Below are 20,355 nucleotides of genomic sequence, written 5' to 3'. Positions count from 1 at the left end.
ATACCATCAACTCCCTGCCCCTGAGAAAGACTAATTCCATCATAGCATCAACATTCATCCGAGAAGGTCAGAAAAAGCCCAACCATCCCTCTGCCAAACTAGAAGCTGGATATCTAGCCATGGCCAGAGATTGGAAGCTACTTGTCGATATTGGCCAACAGCTAATCTTTCCACCCGAAATTGTAGCTACCACCTTAAGACCAGACATGGTACTCTGGTCATCTTCACTGAAGACTGTGTTCATCATAGAGCTCACTGTCTCATGGTAGAATGCAACGCATGAGGCCTATGAGCGCAAGAAACTGTGCTACACAGACCTGGCAGCAGATGCTCAGCAGAAAGTGTGGAATACAAAAGTCTATCGGGCTGAAGTGGGATGCAGAGCGTTTGTGGCTTCTTCCACCATTAGCCTGTTGAAGCTCCATGGGATTAATGGACAGGCTCTGCGGCAGACAATAAGATTAGTCGCTGAAGCAGCCGAAAGAAGCAGCAGGTGGATATGGGCAAAGCGGAAAGATCCTAAATGGGCTCAAAAGAGTGGCGGTACTGCCCGCTCGCTAAAACCCACCACCTTACTCTTATGACTGGGTAAAAGACACAAGCTCAGGCGTGATCACCCTGTAGCTGGCCACCCTTGATGAGGGTGTCTAGTGTTGAAAGCCCGAAACACCCACTGATTCAAAGGAACACTACTGATTATGTCCCCCCCCCCCAAAAAAAAAGACGAGTGAATGGTATTGATCTCCTCTCCATGTCAAAATACAGCTCCCATACTTTCAAAGCGTACCTCATGTGAATACCATCTATTGGCACAATGGATACTTCTGTAGTCTGTGTTTAATGTTTCTTTGAAAAAAAGTACTTCTAAGAGTAGTTTTACCACACAATACTTTTTACTTGAACTTGAGTAGATATGTGAAGAACTAACACTACTCTTACTCCGGTATATTGGGTGACACTAGAGTCGTTACCCGCTGCCTTATTCATACATTAGATTTAACGTATTTTAACGTAAGCGCTCCGCGTGACTGAGTGTGTGGGAGCATTTCCGCGGACACTAGTAATGTAACGTTCACAAACGAATCGAGTCTTTTAAACAGCTCTTCATTGTGACGATGGGAACCGGGTCTTTATAGAGACCCCGTTCAAGCCCCTAACCCCCACCTCCTTCCTCCGGCGGTACCGTTTGCATTTGGAGGGAGCGTCATCTTCGCATATTAGCGTCAATCAATTACCTTGTAAGTGGGTTGTTAAGCTCTGAAACAAGCAAAATAGAAAAAAAGAGGACACTTCTCATTGCACATGCCTGCCTTTAGCACCATGGCAGACGTTAGAACGCAACAAGCTCAAAAAGGTTTTTTTTTGAAGATGCCAGCATTTTCACATAATTTTATGGTTTTGTCTATCTGATGACATTGTTTTTAAAAAAAGTAATCAGATTTCATGTTCAAGCAGTTACTCAGTACTTGAGTATTATTTTCAGCAAATACTTTTTTACTTTTACTTGAGTGATTTTTTTATGACTACTTTTTACTTTTACTTTAGTAATATTTTGTAGTAACGCCACTCTTACTTGAGTACAATTTTTGGCTACTCTACCCACCTCTGGTTATTTTTGTTACAGTAATGTATTTTTGTACAGCCATGTTATTAATGCACATTTACTGCCGTGTTACTGGCAAGCACTTTTAAAGCGATACAAGACTTATAACTCATTTTCCAGTATTGGATTAGACATTGTGTATAAGGAATAAAGAATAAAGAATAAAAGTGCAAATATCATCTTATTCCTTGAATTTCCTTTTAAACTGATTAAGTATCAAAATAAAAACATACCGTGTGCATCGCCATTATCCTGGTCATATGACCGTGATGACGTATCCCGTGTGTAAACGACAACTGCAGTAGTTCACTTGAATGGGAGTTTGCTGACATAATGGGCAAGAAAAAGGTCATCTTCTATCCCAATTACTGCACCAATTCTGATCAGAGTAAAATCCTCAACACGTCAGGTTTCATGTCATTCTGTGTGGGGGTGGGGCGTGGGGGTTGGCCTCTCCTAATGTGGGCTAAAGCATGCTTAGCACAGAACATGTAGCTTGGCCTAGCAGAGTATAAGTCACCCGGATGTTTACCATTCAGGTTAGGGACCGTCCACAACTTACATTTCTAGAGTGAACAATAATGGTAATTTGAGCCTTTGTAACACGCAACTTGTAGACGATCCCCAACTTCGACTCGCTATGAGCCAGCCGGCTGAATGACTCGGACACTTTCATCCGGCTTTCGCCTGGACACAAATCTTTGGCGAGTCCTCTGTTGCTGTACTGTTTTTGAAGAAGTGCTTCTTTGCTATAGGGCGTAATTCCACCTTTGATGTCCATCGTGGGACACAATAATTCCTTGTGAGTGTCTTTGTTGTCATTAGCGGCCATGTTATATATGTGTGTTTTACGCACGCGACGCGTCACGATGATCAGGTGACTGTCCAAAATTTAATAAATGTGACGCTTTGTGTTCCCAAACAGTCATCTCTGTCCCGACAATCCACTCTGTGGTAGCGGGAACCCTTATATACCGGTGCGGTAACACTAAAACAATCAGGTGCGGCTTATACATGGAATCTGGAGTATTCCCCAAATTTAGCTAGCGCGGCTTATAGTCAGGTGCACCTAGCCACGGTAGTCATCCAATAGTTTTGTCCATCAAGTGCAGGTCCTAGTAGGTGTCTCCATTACTTTTGTTTATGTCATTATAACAACACATGCATATGTCGCTGTCCTGTGAAAAACACTTTTTCCATTTTTGTCATTTTTGGACGTCCCAAAAACTTAATAAATAAATAAATAGTGTTTTTCACAGGACAGCGACGATATTACAATAAGTATAAAAGTAAACAGATTTTTTTTGTGGCGAAAGAATATGCTAGGAATGTGTGCATACCATCCATCCTGCTGGACAAGAGCACGCTCCGGTCACATGGTGACATATGCCGCCGTTCTGGCAGGGACACCTCTCTTCACACTGCTGTCCATGTTTACCTGGAGGACACGCATCCTCACAACTGAGGACAAACACAAAAATGTGCATATGCGAAAATATAGTGTTAAAACAGTTTCTCTTTGGATGATTAAAAGGTACAATCATAAAATATATATATATAGGTATCGGGGGCGGCACGGTGGCTGACTGGTTAGCACGTCCGCCTCCCAGTGCAGAGGACGTGAGATTGAGTCCGGGCTTCAGCCTTCCTGGGTGGAGTTTGCATGTTCTCCCCGTGCTTGCGTGGGTTTTCTCCGGGTACTCCGGTTTCCCCCCACATTCCAAAAACATGCGTGGCAGGTTAATTGAATACTCCAAATTGTCCATAGTTGTGAGTGTAAGTGGTTGTTCGTTTCTGTGTGCCCTGCAATTGGCTGGCAACCAGTTCAGGGTGTACCCCGCCTACTGACCGAAGCCAGCTGGGATAGGCTCCAGCGCCCCCCGTGACCCTTGTGAGGACTAAGCGGTTAAGAAAATGGATGGATGGATGGATAGTTATCGGGCTGTGTGAGGGGATGTAACCAGAATATGCAACAAAAAAGGCAGGTTCAAACCTAGAATCTTTGGCTACGACAGAGACATGCTTACAACATGTTTCACCTTGCCGTCATTCAAGGGATACTTGACTCATTTGGCCCTTTTACAGCAATAAAAAGTTCATATTTTATCTATAATTAATTTGACTTATAACGTAATTATTTTTAATGCACAATTAATACCATTAAAAACACATTTGGCCACTTGTTCTCGACTAAAAATTACATCACAGGTGCACAGAGCTCAGATCATTACCAATCATGGCTCACCTGTTTTCTGGGTTTGGTCATGGATGTTGGCAAACTGAGCCATGATAGGTTATATTACCTGAGCCCTAAGCACACGTGATGTCATTTTCAGTTGATAGCAAGTGCAAAATGTGTTTTTGGAGGTAGTAAAAAAATAATAATGAAGGTATCAAATTAATTACAGAAAAAATATCATTTTCTTACTGCTGAAAATGACAAAATGAGTTAAGTATCCCTTTCAATTTAATTTGTTCTGTTTGGCATTATTAAACTAACAAGGCATTGTGTGAAGATGCTGTTTTAAGAGTCATCTTGTCACACTAACTTAACAAAAATTGTATTGCCTCTCGGTGGTGATAAAAGTTTGTTCTAAAGGCTTGACAATAGCCAAAAGCCTGAGGACTTTCTTAAAATATGACATTGCTGTCTCCAAAAGGCCTTCAGATAAGAGGGTGATAGATAATAGACAGTACATTTTTCAATTATGCTGTGGGGCCTTCACTTAGTAAAATGCAGCTGCAGATCCTGGCTTTGAAAACCGCAGCTGTCTTGCTCTAATGGCATTATCAATGGTAACGCTACATGAAGTCATGGAAATCTATGACTGCAGCACAATTGCCTAATCTCAAACAAGCCTCTGGTGGACAACATTTTCTATATCAGTGAAATAAACATTGGGAAACACCAAGAGCTGACTTGTGTAGTTTTAGTTCAACTGTGGATGAGAAGATGTTGGTGCATCAGCTTGTAGGGTCACGCTAGGTCTTCTTGATTAGCAAAGTGAAGCGCACACATGTAGCAGTCTTTTGATGGTAACATATTATTGTTTGTAGTTACTTGTGGAAACACAGTGTCCAAAATAACATTGTGACTCTAGGCATTTCACACTCAGACTTACAAAGCTCCAGTGTACCCTGGTGAGCACTTGCATTCACCAGTTATGTGGTGACAAGCAGCTCCATTTTGGCACTGGCATTTCTGTTGACATCGATTACCGTAGGTGCCCATCTCGCACATTTCCTCACAGCGCCATCCTCTGTATCCAGGAGTACAGATACAGGCTCCGGTGATGGGGTTACACAGTGCTTTGTTCTGGCACTGACATCTGTTACTGCAGTGGGGACCCCAATGGCCACTGTCACAAGCTGGAGAAAATCAAAATAAAATAAAAAAGTTAATACTGTATCAAACAACTACCGTAGCTGTCCTTTTTAACTGGGTTATTGTATTAATTATACTTATTTAAACCCAAAAACGTGTAAATATGTTTTTTAATACTTTGTCCTTCTTCTAAACTTATTTATACATTTATGGGTTGTTGTTTTTTATGCTAGACCATACAGAAGGCTTTGATACAGCTTCTGACATGAAGAGATCGTTTAAAGCAATGGTAGTTATTACAAAAAGTGACCAGCAGGTGGCAGCAGAGTATAAGAGATCAGCCAGGTTGCAACAAGCTCCTTTTTCAACAGGTTTGTGAATAATGACTTAGCTATAGTCTAATGCTAATTGCTGCAAAACGGAAAAACAGATACAAATGTACTTTTTTTCCCTGTTGAAAGAAGAGACTAATCTTTATTTTGGTATGTTTTTATAGCACTAGTACAGAATATTCTGTGGACCTTGCCAATGGCATCGTTAGACCTATTTTACGGGGCTCAAGCCTAAATTAATTGGTTGTGTATTTTTTTCAACAAATATATATATATTGTTTGTTGTTGTTTTTTTAAACTTAAATATATAGTATACAGAAAGTGAAATTAATTAAATATTCAGGCACATAACCTCATTATTTATGTAAATCTTCTTTTCCTTTCGGCTTTTCCCTTCAGGGGTCGCCACACCGAATCAGTTGCCTCCATCGAACCCTGTCTTCTGCATCCTCTGCTCTCACAGCAACTACTTTCATGTCCTCTTTAACTACATCCATAAACCTCCTCTTTGGTCTTCCTCTAGACCTTCTGCCTGGCATTTGGAAACTCAGCAGCCTTCTGCCAATATACTCACTATCTCTCCTGTGGACATGTCCGAACCATCTCAGTCTGGCTTATCTGATGTACTCATTCCCGATTCTATCCATCCTGGTCACTCCCAAAGAGAACTTTAGCATCTTCATCTCTGCCACCTCCAGCTCTGCCTCCTGTCTTTTCCTCAGTGGCACTGTCTCCAGACCAAACAACATTGCTAGTCTCACCACAGTTTTATAAACCTTTCCTTTCATTTTAGCTGAAACACTTCTATCACACATCACACCTGACACTTTTCTCCACCCGTTCCAGCCTGCCTGCACACGCTTCATCACTTCTTTTCCACACTCTCCATTTCTCTGGAGTGTTGACCCTAAATACTTCCTATAACCTCACTCTTCCACTTGGTTCCCTCCCATTCACACACAGATAACTCAGTCTTGCTACGACTAACCTTCATTCCCCTCCTTTCCAGGGCAAACCTCCACGTCTCTGGTTTTCCTCCACCAGTTCCTTGCTTTCATTATTTATGTAAATATAATCCTAAATCTCTTGGTTTCCCTTTACTTCCAAGTGTAAGGCCGTCCACGCTTCTTGTGTGTCATTATCCAATCCATTCCACTTAATCATGTCGAAAACGTCCTTATTAGTAAAAATCCAGTCCATGTTTTCACTGCGTCGTCGACTGCAACCATGCTTGCAGTTGAACGTGCCTCTTGTCAGCCAAGTGTTCTAAGTATGCCAACTACAAGCGGCATTGAGGAAAATAATGTGATGGATGGACTGTAATGAATTACTTATGATAGTATGATCAGAAATCAATTGATTTCCTTCACTTCCATAGTACTGTAGATAGTGAGAGTCCTTGTCATGTTTTGTTATCCAATTCTAATCCATTCCACTTGAACTTCCTTATTACTGCTTATCCATTCCATGTTTTCCTGCTTGTTTGCTTGCTCCTAACCTGCTGGTATTAGCGTCCATTGTCCATCACGGCCGAGAAAGGGAGTCATGATGGATATAAGGTAGGAAGTTTCTGAAGAAGAAAGTACGTCTTCATCACTGTCTGCTGGTAGTAACAATTAGTTAGCTGTGGCCACGGCCCAGCTAACAACAGAAAGTCCCATGCTAGATTGTCTAATAATTACTCTACAATGCATGTGAAGTTCCTGGCTGATATACAGATGAAGCAGGTTTTTATAAAGAACTTTATGCTTGAATTCACAGTAAAGTAAAAAGATTATTTACTTATGGTTGTCGTCAGTGGATGATGATAATAATATAATTGACAATACTAATCCTCCACCCATGTTGAATTGTAGGAAACAGCACGATGAGTAGAGAAAGCAAGTGTGGAGCGAAACCTCCTGGAGATGTGAGTGTAAACGAGTTCAGTTTGCAAGAAAAAATAATTGTGAAGCAGACAGTGAGAGTCTAAAAATAATATATAACTCAAATATGGATTTAATATCGTGAATATGAAACATGTTAGTCAAGGTGCACCATTTATTTTAACTTGAGAGTAATGAACAGAAAGTGGAGATATTTAAAACTAATTTAAGGCAGACAGCTATATATAGCACGTCATACACAAGGAAACTCGGTCTGGTTTCCATAATTAAAAGTACAATATTTTAAAGCAGAAAACCCCCCTCAAAAGAACTAAAGACACGTTTACATTTTAGAGATGACTAAAATTAGTAAATAAAACTTACAGTGTAAGAAAAATAATTTTGGGTTAAAAACTTTTAATCTCAATCATAGGCATGGTGAAAAGCATTGTTTTTAACCTGAAATAAAAAAATATTCACACTTTAATATTACTTTTATATTAAATTTAGAAGTCATTGAGTAATATTTTCCTTCTGGTCACATATGCACCGAAATGTAACAAGTATTTGGGAGCAAACAGTTACTGTGCTTTGAGCCAAATTCATGTCATTGGCCTCTTTGTTGATCACTTAGTAATTAATTCAATGTATCTCAGCTGAAAATGATAGACTCACTTTATGACAACACTGCTACCTTTCTTTGCATACAGTTTTTTGTACACTGTAGACAATGTATACATACATATTTTTGGGGTTTATTTTATAAAAATGCTTCATGTGTTTGTGTACCATATTAAAATACTGACGGAAATACCACCATAAGTCTAATGATAACTTTAACTTTTATTGTATTCCTTTTATATCTGTCCATTTGTGCATATCTCCTAGGGCAGGGGCGGGCGAACTCGGTCCCCGAGGGCCGAAGTCCTGCAGGTTTTTGAGGTTTCCCTCTTCCAACACAAGCTGATTCCAATCAACAGGATCGTTATCAGGCTTATGCAAAGCTTGCTGATGAGCTGATCATATATCAGCTGTGTTGGAGAAGGGAAACATCCCAAACCTGCAGGACTCCAACCCAGCCCTGTCCTTGGGGCTAAGCCGGGGGGGCTTTGCCTCCCCTGCCCCGCCCTGACCGCACGTCCCTATTAGTATTAGAAACCCAGGATACGACATGAATATACAGTATAAGATAAACTTGTTTTTCAATCAATATGACTGTGCTCCCCCTCCAGCTTCCAACCCACATGGGCCAATTTTTCCCATCTCTTCAGGCCTGCCTTCTCATCCTAGCTGCGCTCCTCTCACCTTAGCTCACCGTGAACATCGCTGCCCCTCTAGGAACCCAATATCTCCACGACACCTACAGCTCCTGACTTTGTAGACTGGTGTGTGCATCCCCACCTGATCCTAAACCCCACCAAAAACAAAGAAATTGTGATTGATTTCCATATAAAAACCTGAATCTACTTTACAGGGACTGTAATAAAAGCCTGCCCACACACTGGTGAAGATCCAGGGCTCAGACAAAGATTGTGGACCTCATTGTTCACATCAACAAAATTAAAAGAAGTGCTAAAGTTACCTCCACTTCCTGAGGAAACTGAGGCTTTGCACAGACATATACAGCATATTTTTTCACATAATATTACATTTGTTTATCTTTTGATTTGATATGCTTCTTGTTCATTCTATTGCCCTTTGCGGCTATAATCAGTGAATTTCCCACTGTGTGATCAATAATCTTATCTTTAAACATACCGAGCTGATGACCAAAATTTACCATGACTAAATTGCACATTAGTGAAAGACGGCTTTCATAGTTTATGCACGGTCCATTAGATTAGACACAGCTAATATATACATTTGTAATTTATTCTCTACCCATAGCACCACTTCAAGTTTACACAAATGCCATTTGTTTAGAGTCAGATACAATAGTCCAAATGTCCAATGCTATGTTCTCTCCAAACCCAAAGACACATTAAATCAAGTCTTACTTCCTAGAGACATGATCGCTGGAAGGCAGTATTCGACAAGTAAAAGACTCGGCTTGTTGTCTAATGAGGCAGTTAATGGAGGCAGGTCACAGTTTAGGAGCTATATGAAAATCAAGCCTCTGGTGTTGAAACAGCTTTGATTTACCGCAATAGCTAGAACAAAATCATTTGGAACAGTTATATTGAGAGTAGATTGAGGCTTTTATTTTTACCATAGTCTGCCATGACCCACAAGCCATTAGTTTCATTCTTGCAGGGGCTTGATTGTGGATTTTAGCATTAAAGAATAACAGCATCATTGAAAAGGCTCACCCTGAACTAGGGGGCCTCATGGGTGTTTTTCTATCAATTTAAAATTTCCCCACACTCAGTCTGACATCTAATTTACTGTACCTTGAACCATCATCAGACCACAGCTCTTCAACTTCTAGTGTGCATTAAACCATGTGCTTCATGCAATAAATGTGCAAATGTGTTGTACTGCATGTTTACGTAGATTTTTCTTTCACATGTCAATTCCTCCCACCTGTGGAGTCACCGGCCTCACCTCTCCTTGAGTTCAATTTTGATGAAAGGGGAGTTATGTATTTTAGGCCACTTCGTCCTGCTTTTGAAATCTGTTTTATTATCTGACATCTTAAATTAACCTACTAATACTGTATTTAACACCAACATTCTTGAAGATTAATATTTATAATCAACTAAAAAGTTAAAAAAAATTCTCCTAAATCCTCACCTAAAGTCCTTAAAATACTTCTTCAGGATTATTATCTAAAAAGTGAATTATCTAAACACTAACTGTAATTGGTAAGAACATCAATGAACATTTAATATAGTTTACCATTTAAAATTAAAGATTATGATTACAGCATACACACACATATATATGTATACATATAAATATATATATGTATATATATGTATATATATATATATATATATATATATATATATACATATATATATATATACACACATACATATATACATACATACACACATACATATATGCGTATATGCATATATATATATATATATGTGTATATGCATATGTGTATATATATATATAGTATATATATATACACATATACACATATATATATATATATATATGCATTTATATATATATATATATATGTGTGTGTGTGTATATATATATATATATATACACACATAAATATATAAATGCATCGACCAAAGAAGGACCCAGCAGGAGGCTCTGGCCCTGCTCACCTGAAGTCTTCCTCTTGCCCTCAGCCTGCCGCCAACCAACCCCACCCGCTTCATGTAAATTCTGTTTTTTCGTCAGTCTCACGTTTGTCTGTTTCTCACTCACCCGTGTTATGCAGCCTCCCTAGTTTGTCACATTATTTACCTCCCCACTGTTTCATAGATTCCGACTCAGATCTTACAGATATTGAAGACGGCCCCCTTTTGGTTAATTTACTTTCTGATTCCGATGATGATTATGTCACAGATTATGGTTTTCACAATAATTTTTCAAGCCCTTCACAGTTTTTTGTCACATGCTTCTTTTGATGACCCACTGAATCCTACCCATGGGGTGCCTGGTGGGCCTGCCGTGCCCCGTTCTGCTGGGTTGGGCTTGGGGCGCGGGCCGTGTTGGGGTGGGGAGGCGCTCCTGGCTCCTGGGTTTGCTCTCCGGCCAGTGGCCCCTTCGCGGCCCGGCGGTTGTGCCTTGGCGCTGCCGCAGCCTGGGGGGCCTGGGGGGTTGTGCTTGCTCTGTCCTGGCCAGGGTCGACAGCCCCCCTCTTTGGTGGAGATTTTCATGCATGCCAGATCCACCTCACCAGCATCTACCAAAATTCAAACACAATCTGCTTCTTCCTCTGGTCGTTGAATCGGTGGAGGCTGATGTCTGTGGATCTCACTCTGCTTCATCTATCCTTCCTTCCTTTCCTCAGTCTTTCCTTTGGTTTCTTGAGGTCTCCCTAATTTGTTGGAATTTAGATGTTTCTGGGGTTGGTGAAAGATTCTGGTTGGTAACCCGGTGGGTAGTAGGTGATGTCTGGTCGATGCTGGATTTCACATTTCTTTCTTTTCTTTGGTCCTTCCTCGGGTCTCCTGACAATTTCATGACTGGATTCTGAAGTATTTGGTTTAGGTGAACGTTATGGGATTTTTAATAGGTTGTAGGTGAATTAATGAGCAAACACTTACACGCACGCACTTATGCACACACACACACACGCATATGCACATACTCACACACATACAAAAAAAAGAAAAAGAGAAAGAAAAAAAGAGAGCGACGCCAGACGAGAGGTCAGGAGAGCGTCCTAGGCACCAGACCGGAACAGAAGGCGGGCACAGCACGGGTGCCACCGGAACAGGGGTCCGAGTCGCAGCTCAGGTGATGAGACTTGGGGCGGCTCAGGTGATGAGACTTCGGGAGGCAGCGGACGAGAGTCTGTGGCTTGGGGCAGCAGCGACACCGGCAGCACCGGCGACGCGGCCAAGGGCTGCAGCTTGGCTCGCCGTGACTTTGTTCTGTGCTTTGGGGAACACAGGAGACACGAGGATACAGGAACTACCGGGTCATAAATTGACACAATGTGACGCGGCGAGCACGAGAGACATGGGGGCACGTGATTTGGGGCTGTGAGGTGCACAAGCCAACAGGGAACGTGGTGACGAAGATGGCGGAGAACGAAGTGGTGTGGGGACGAACTTGTGACGTGACTTGGGTGGACCTGACTTGGTGAATGAAGAGGAGCGACGAGAGAAATTGGAACCTCTACCTGGGCGCCCCCGTTGGCCACCCCGTGGAGGTCCCCGATAGATGGCAAACCGGGTGCCCAAGTAGAGGTTGGATGGGTAGGGTTCAGGGGTGGACTTAAGGGGGTCATCAAAAGAAGGATGTGACAAAAACTGTGAAGGGCTTGAAAAAATATTGTGAAAACCATAATCTGTGTCATAATCATCATCGGAATTTAGAAAGTAAATTAACCAAAAGGGGGCCGTCTTCAATATCTGTAAGATCTGAGTCAGGATCTATGAAACAGTGGGGAGGTAAATAATGTGACAAACTAGGGGAGCTACATAACATGGGTGAGTGAGAAACAGACAAACGCGAGACTGACGAAAAAACAGAACCTACATGAAGCGGGTGGGGATGGTTGGCGGCAGGCTGGGGGCAAGAGGAAGACAGGGCCAGAGCCTCCTGCTAGGTCCTTCTTTGGTCGATCCATTCTGTCAGCGGGTAGTGGTGGTTGCGGACCCAAGTGCAGGGAAGCAGGGCAAGGAGGCAGAGGTGTAATCAAAAGAGGGATTTGATTCAACCAAAAACAAGGAGGTAAATGAAGTACTGTCCAGAAACAAAAACAACAAATTCCCAGAAGACAAAACAATGGATCGACACAGACAGAGGGGAAACAGGAGACTAAGGCCGGGTCCACACGAAAGCCAGGTTCAATGTATCCTCACACGTTTCTTACCGTTTAGGCCGTTCGTCCACACGATGGTACGGTTTTGGAGCTTGAAACTGATCACTTTTGAAACCGGGCTCCAGAGTGGAAAGATTTCAAAACGCGTCCGTCTGGACACCATATGCAGGATACTCCTCCAGTGATGACATAATTGCCGCAGCTCAATGGCGACACATTATCGTAGTTTGATGACGTATGCGCCAATTCTCGTGTGACTGCGCGCAAACCGTCAGTCTGTCAACAACAATGGCGGATAGCCGTGTTGTAGTCGTTTTGCGCAGCCTCTTAGCTTGCTAATGCTTTTGCAGCAAAATATTTTGCTTCTTTATTCCCACGTTCAACAAGCGGTGTTGTACTTGAATCACCCACCATTGTCACTTCTCCTGTCTTCGTCTTTTTCATGTTTTGATGCATGCAAAGCCATGTTTGTTGTGTAGATTGCAATAAAGTAAGAAAAAAAAGTGTTTGTCTTCTTCTTTGATTTTTCTTTTACACTTTCCATTAACTCCCTGTGGCTGCGCTACAGCGCTACAGCGCCACTCCAGACTTGGCATACAGTATACATTACAGCCGTTAAACATCCTCAGCGTCTTCTTTTGGACACACACACAAGTCTTGAAATGCTTCTGTATGTACGAGATTTGTTTGAGGAACGAAGCTGTCTTTGCATCTGTCTGGACGGGGCCTAAATACACACACACTAATGACAAAACGAGACACACCTGCGGCAAGACACAAGTGGCTGAGGGCACTGATTAGTTGAGACGACGAAGGGCAGGGTTACACTTAACAAGACCAAGGGAGACACACAAGGAAAAACAGAATTCAACAGATCATGACAGAAACTTAAAGAAACATGACAAAAACTAAATTTGAACCATGACAAAGAAAAAAAAACAAAATTAACCAAGATCTTACCTAAACCATGACAGTCGTTACTTTTGTTTTGTAGTATGAAACACATTTATGGGCAGAGAAAAACTTCAACAATTATAAAAACCTGCCCAACCAGAACACAAATAATAAATAGTATCCTTCAAAATTGTTTTTACATAAATACCTATGGATCTTTTAGGAGCCCAGATTCTCTTTTCCAGTAAGTAAACTCAGTTTGAAAGTGAATACTGTATGCCCAGAATGCTAATTAACGCTATGCTTAACCAGTTCAACATTCGGAAGCTGTTCAAGTGATTAACAGGCTCCTTTTCTTCTGCCTGCATAAGCCTGCTTCAGACTGACTGATAAAAAAAAAAAAATACATACTTCCTTTGCCTCAGGCAGTCTAGTCCTGTGTGGTGAGGATTCGAGGACAGACAAAGGGGATTAGAGATACTAAGATGCACATATAAATCCCTTGTGCATTCAAGTCCGCCAACCCTGTAACCCTTATGAAACCTGACCTGGATTAAAGAAAGGCCAAAATCAAGGAGCTTGAGGCTCACTATCCACTCGCTTGACAACAACTTGTTCTCATTCATCTGTCTACTCTGGATGGCTATGGGGAAAAAAATACTGCTGATGATGGTCAAAGTGCCAAAAGACAGTGATACCAAGACTACAATGGTTGTCATAATTATCATGAGAAAAATGTTCCGTATGAAGTTTTAGAAACTTATGTTAAGCTGTTGTTGTTTTTCCCCTTCGGTGACGGACAGTCCACAAAAGAGGTGGAAGGGGGGAGGGCTAAGTGAAGAATGGGAGTGCAAGTGTTTTTTTTCCCCATCTATTTGGTGATTATGCACTCTACCAAGTATGGTACACTCACAGGAAACAGCTTTTTTTTTCATTGATACAGAGGATTCACAGGGAGTGGGGAAAAAACGTGTAGTGTGCTACTGCTTTACCGAACTGTATTGGAATGTGTGCTGCAGCCTTTCAATGATGATCTGAAATTTAAATTAGAACACAAATAATATACAAGCAAGCAAAGTTGATAAACGCAAGTGAGGGTAACTTTTGTTTGTTTCATTTTCAATGCCCAATTGAAAATCAAATAATAAAAAAAAGTGGCTGATTTGTTCTTTGTTTTTTAATCTAACATAAAAAGCTAAAGTATGTTGTAATTTTTACGTTTGTGTGTATCACAAAGTAACACAGGTTAATTTATAGAGTTAGGAAATTAATCAAAATGTAATTGTGAATTTGATATTTATATGTGTGTTTTAACATGCTGAATAATATCCCAGTTGGAATTTACTGTAAAACTAATCACACAACAAAAATAATTACACACATCATATATTTGAATACGAGACATACTTCTTTTTGGAAACAAAGCGGCCAATGTAAAATCCCATTGACAGGCTAATAAGAAAATTAGGATCAAGTTGTGGGATGATAGTCCTTCAAGTTACAAATATTCACACACAAACGCTGTAGCTACCCATACAGAGAAGGTCATACAGCAATACTCAAAGGCATATATAGATCCAATCTGTGACAAACAAGTTAGGCACTGTCCCAATACCCACTCTACACCCTACACTCCTCAATGAAGTGTACTATTAATAGAGGTGCACGTAGTGTTCAAGAACGCTGGTTACAAGTATGCGAAGAAGTGGGACAGTGAGTGTGACATCATTGACTCACGCCTTGACTCTGTGTTAAATCTGTGTCATCAACCATTGTGGCAGCTCTTGTTGTCTTGGCAATTATGTTATAATTTGTGGATATGCCTAGTTTTTTTTTGTTCTGGGTTTTTCGTGTCTTGCTCATTAGGATTTGTTTGCGCCTGTGCTCGTCAACCTGTTCCCCTGTGTCATCCAATCATCCACCCCAGCCACCTGTGTTGTCTTGTCAGTTAGCTTGTATTTAGTTTCCTGGTTTCTTTCAGTCTTTCCTGGATCATTGTCGCTGTCACCACTTGTGTTTTGTTGTTACTTTGATTTTTGGTCTTTTTAGAACTTTGTTGTTTTTGTTTTTTAAGAGTTTTACCCAGTACCCCTGTTACTGTTTTTGTTAAATTGTGTTCAGTATTCTATGCATCCCTGCCGTGGTTCTCCTGCCTCCCTGCATTTGGGTCCTCCACCCCACGCGAACCGTGACATAAACAAGACACGGGTGTATTGCAAGGGCTGGCCGGTCTTGCGTGACCACTCAGAGTGCTCGAACGCAGTGCTCCAGAGTTTTGTGGGCGGTGCGTGCAGCAGCCGTTTTAAGACGAGGGGTGTGGCAACCACATGGGAAGAGCTAGGTTGCTACAGCTCTCCAAGAGGTGTCCATGGGCGCTCTCAGACCCCTGTGAGAGCCAAGAGCCGAGTAGACGCTGTCTTGTCACTTGGAGTAACTCCAAGCCACTACAGAGGCCACAGCTTTTTTGTGTTATTGAACTATCAATGTGCAGTCATTCCTTGCATGGTGTTCTAATAAAGAGTTTCATTAAATTGGAATTTCAATGTGTAATTTATCGTGATGTGCAGGAATAAGATACCATGTGGTGGCATCAATTAGTGGTAGAGTGCTAGAGTGTCTCCCAATACGAGATTGTGGGCTCGATCCAAGGCCCTTTGTGAGCGTGTCCCAAGTGTCCTTGACCAAAATACTGAACCTCCAGTTTCTGCATCATCAGTAGGTGAATGAAAAGTTGATTTTGGTCGAATTGAAGTAAAAGAACAAGTTACTGTGACTAAATGGAGCAGTTTTTGCAATATTAAAATTACATTGGTTCAATTTAAAATTGTAGAGTACAAAACAAATTACGTAATTGAAAGTCGGAAAGCAATAGAGTTTGCCTAACTAGAAAAGTTTAATTGCGGATGCAATATAGTTGCAATTTATAGTGGATAATTAAATGACGGAAATTAAGTTGGTTGAACTTAATTAAGCTTCTAGAGTACAAGTTCTTTGTACTAGAGTAATCTTGTGGCACAATGATGGCTGAGTTGAAATAACTTAAAAAGATTCATGCTTGCTGTGCTTGTTATCTAAATTTTTGGAGTGTAGGAAAGCAATTATGAAAGATAGTGTGGATCTGTATCAAGTTGAGATGAATGTTATCAATGTTGGCACCTAATAATTCTTTAACTATGAAAGGAAAACAATCCTTTGTCTATGATGGTAAACAATAACCATCAGTGGTGAAAATTAGGAAAATACATTATATTAGAAGCTTAGTGAGAAAACGGTCAAATTTGTAAAGATATGACATACAATTCTATAGTATATTTAAATATAATACTGGTTAGCGATGCTATTAAATGTATCTTTATTCAGTATTAAGGCTGTTTCTTTGATTATTTTTTTTAATCTAGCTGTGTATAAGGTTGTTTACACATAGTATGCATGCTATGGCTAAGATCTCCAAACTTGGGAGTATCCTGTGCAGTTGTCATGTGTCCTTAGTCACATGCTCCACTGCCCCAAGACATTTCCCGCCACACATTTTTCTGCTATTATTGCGTGCTTGCCTTTGAACCCAGCTACCCCCATTTCCTGTTATTGCTCCCTAACATATTGACATATTGTCAGTGTCTGCTGACCTGAAAACAAAGTCAATACCTCACATTCTATGGACTCTCTTGAGAAAATTAAAGGCCTGATAGAAAAGCGATACATTATTGCTGCATACTTAATAGCTAACAACAAAAATTGCTAGAAACCTGACATGCAACACATCCAACCATGCATTCAGCAAGCACAAACATTTCTGTCCTGGCAAAAATAAAAAAAATAAAAATTGCATTCAATCAACTAGAAGTCACTTCACATTCTGTGCTACTCGACTGTTAACATATTTAAATTATTGTTCAGTAGTCTGGGGAAACACACACAGGCCTGGACTACAACCACAAACCAGTTGTTCCTCCAATCTGAAGTCCTAACACTTTCTGATCCTGTACAATTTAAAACGTCACAGTTAATTTGTAAAGCCACAGACAGACGTGCTGTAATCTGCTATGGGGTCGTGTACAGAATGTTTTTGTTTTGTTTTGTTTTTAATTGTGGAAGGGTATAATTTAACGACAAAACGCTCACAAAAACGAATGGTGTTTATTTGCTTGTATTAGTTTTTTTGCATCTATAGGGTGAAAATATGGAACAGACTAAATGTCATGTCTGGGTAGAGCTGGCTTTGGTTGAGGGTCCCGATTGGTCCTGAGTGGATGCCTGCCCTTCCGCAGGCTGACCAATCCGGGCCCTCAGCCACATGTGCCTGGCCCCAGGTGTGACTAATCCCCTAATTTGTGTGGGTGCATTTAATTCCTGGGTGGTGATCAGTCCCTTGTGGGATCATTGCTATTGTCACAGTCACCCCCGGAGTTTGTTCTGTCGTTTTTGATTTTGAGTTATACAATAAAAGACAACAGTCTAACCCGCACTCCTGCCGTGGTTCTCCTGCCTCCCTGCCTTTTGGGTCCTCTTCGCCACATCGACAGTCACCACGCCGTTCCGTGGACGCATCGTGACACTAAATAGGGAACTTGTCCAAGTTAAAATAAATAAATATGTTGGAGACTCATATGTAAGAGGAAGAGATTGGTTAAATGTGGGGTTTAAAATTATTTGTGACAGGAATTTCAAACAATTATAATAATAATTCATCAAATTTATATAGCGCTTGTTTAGACACTCTAAGATGCTTTACACAGCAGAGAGAGTATAAATGACAACAAAACAATAATAAAAGAAAATGAGATTAAGGAAAAGCCAGTTTGAACAGGTGTTTTTTGAGGAGGGTTTTGAAGTTTTCGAGTGAGTCTGTGTTCCTAATGGATTGTAGGTGTGAATTCCAGAGGGTGGGAGCAGCAGCGGCGAAGGCTGTGTCTCCCAAGGTACGTCGCTTTGTGCGGGTGATGGATGTGAGTAGGGTGGAGTCGGCAGAGCGAAGGGACCAGGTGGGACAGTGGCGCTGGAGGAGCAGCAAGGTAGGGAGGGGCCATGTTATGGAGGGACTTGTATGTCAGTAAATTTGACATTTGTACTGGATGTGGTGCTGGGGAGCCAGTGACGCTGTTAGAGAATGGGGTGATGTGTTCCCTGGAGCGGTGTAAGGTGTACTGTTAGTAAGGTGTACTGTTAGTAAAACAAGTATAGGAATATTTTATATTAACTCATTTGCTCCTCAAAACATAGAAAATGTTCTATTTAAAATATTGCCATGGTCCCCAAAAATTGATCTATATACGTTTTTTTAAATGTTTTTTTTATGATAGCGCATACAGAAGGCTTTGATGCAGACTCTGACCTGAAGAGGTCGCTTAAAGCAATGGTAGGTATTACAAAAAACGGCCAGCGGGTGGCAGCACAGTATAAGAGATCAACCAGGGCCATGTTGCAACAAGCTCTTTTCCCCAGTGTTTTCAAGTGCTTGTGAATAATGATGAAACTTAGCTACATTCTAATGCTTATTGCTGCAAAACAGAAACAAATACAAATATACTTTTTATTCCTGATGAAAGTTCCATGTTTTTATAGCAATAGAACACAATATTCTGTGGGCCTTGCAAACTCAGTCAAAATACAGTAAAACAGCCGGGAACGAAGGGGGTTGCTTTAGTGAAAATGGCTGCAAGTGAATGAGTTAATAGCCAATAGATATAGTATTGTGACATGTACGTGTATTGCAAATTGGAATACCGTAGGGCTGTATTTTAAGTATGGAGAGTAGATACTGTGTTACTACTGTTGATATACCGTGTTAACAATGAAATAAAGACAGCACTTTGTGACATCTTGCAGATGTAATGTGCATTACAAATAAAATTTATTATTATTATTAATAGTAGTAGTAGTTGTAGTAGTAATAGTAGTATATACTTTATGCCAATCATTCCTCCACGAGTGAAACAAAAAATTAATAAATAAATCCAAATTACCAATCAGTATTAGATGACATTATCACAGATATCTCCCAGCATCTCAAATTGGATTGTAATACAACTTTTCAATTCAGTTAAAAAATACACAATTATTTTTACAGGACATGTAATGCTGACTAAAAACTTGTTTCACTTATTTATAAATGGTGCTTTTCACCTTCATCCACTAGCTTGACAACAGATTGTTCTTATTCATCTGTCTACTCAAGATGGCCACATAAAACTATGTATTGCTGATGATGGTTCAAGGGCCAAATGACAAATTCAGACCACCATCATATCAATAACATAATAATTGCGAATGAAACATTGCATGTATGATACTGATGTCAGGTTTTAAATACTTAAGGTTAACTCCACAAAAGCAGTGGAAGCTAAATGGAGTATAGGACTGCAAGTGTTCCCCCCCTAACTCTATTTCAAATCTGGTGATTGCTCAGTCAACCAATCATATTGTACTTATGTTTAAGAGTTTTCTCACTGATACAGAGGATTCACAATAAGAGGAAAAAACATCTTTAGTTTTCCACTGCTTTCCCAAACTGCGTGGGAACACCTGACTGTATTTGTCACTGTTGGATGTTGCTCAAAAACTAGGCAACGTTCACTTTCTTCCCATTTCCATGAAGGCCCTTCAGTCAGCAAACTGTTAGTCACAAATTCCAGCTGTTTGAGCAACAACAATTGAAATAACAAACTGTTCAGGTGCTTTTTTCTTTTTTACAATATGCGAAGCATTGAATGTCACACTTCTAGCATCAAGAGTAAATATTTTTCAAACAACCTCAAGCCATGTTCCCATCTTTCCAGACATACATACAGAAAGTTGTGAGATACTGTAGGTCAAATAATAAGCAACTATTGATGAATTTCTGTAAGTTGTTGTTTGTACATTTATGCTCTTGTCACTTTAGTGAAGCACTCGCTAATGAAGTCCATCTCATAAAAAGGTTTCTCCACATCTGG

The 20,355-nt window shown here is 40.6% G+C and overlaps 1 protein-coding gene across 2 annotated transcripts in view; it reads right to left on the bottom strand.

Moving 5' to 3' along the window:
* The window catches only part of megf10 (multiple EGF-like-domains 10), an 84,310-nt gene that overhangs the window by 40,567 nt on the left and 23,388 nt on the right, over positions 1-20,355 (bottom strand). For both annotated transcript variants that reach the window (XM_077586367.1, XM_077586368.1), the window contains exons 6-7: positions 4,726-4,972; positions 2,944-3,064 (exon numbers count right to left, since the gene is read on the bottom strand). In XM_077586367.1, the coding sequence (XP_077442493.1) occupies positions 2,944-3,064; positions 4,726-4,972 (368 nt within the window). The remainder of the gene's footprint in view (positions 1-2,943; positions 3,065-4,725; positions 4,973-20,355) is intronic.

The sequence above is a fragment of the Vanacampus margaritifer genome, chromosome 14 (genome assembly GCF_051991255.1).
Source record: "Vanacampus margaritifer isolate UIUO_Vmar chromosome 14, RoL_Vmar_1.0, whole genome shotgun sequence".
Classification (NCBI taxonomy): Eukaryota; Metazoa; Chordata; class Actinopteri; order Syngnathiformes; family Syngnathidae; genus Vanacampus; species Vanacampus margaritifer.
This window is presented reverse-complemented; position numbering and strand designations above follow the sequence as displayed.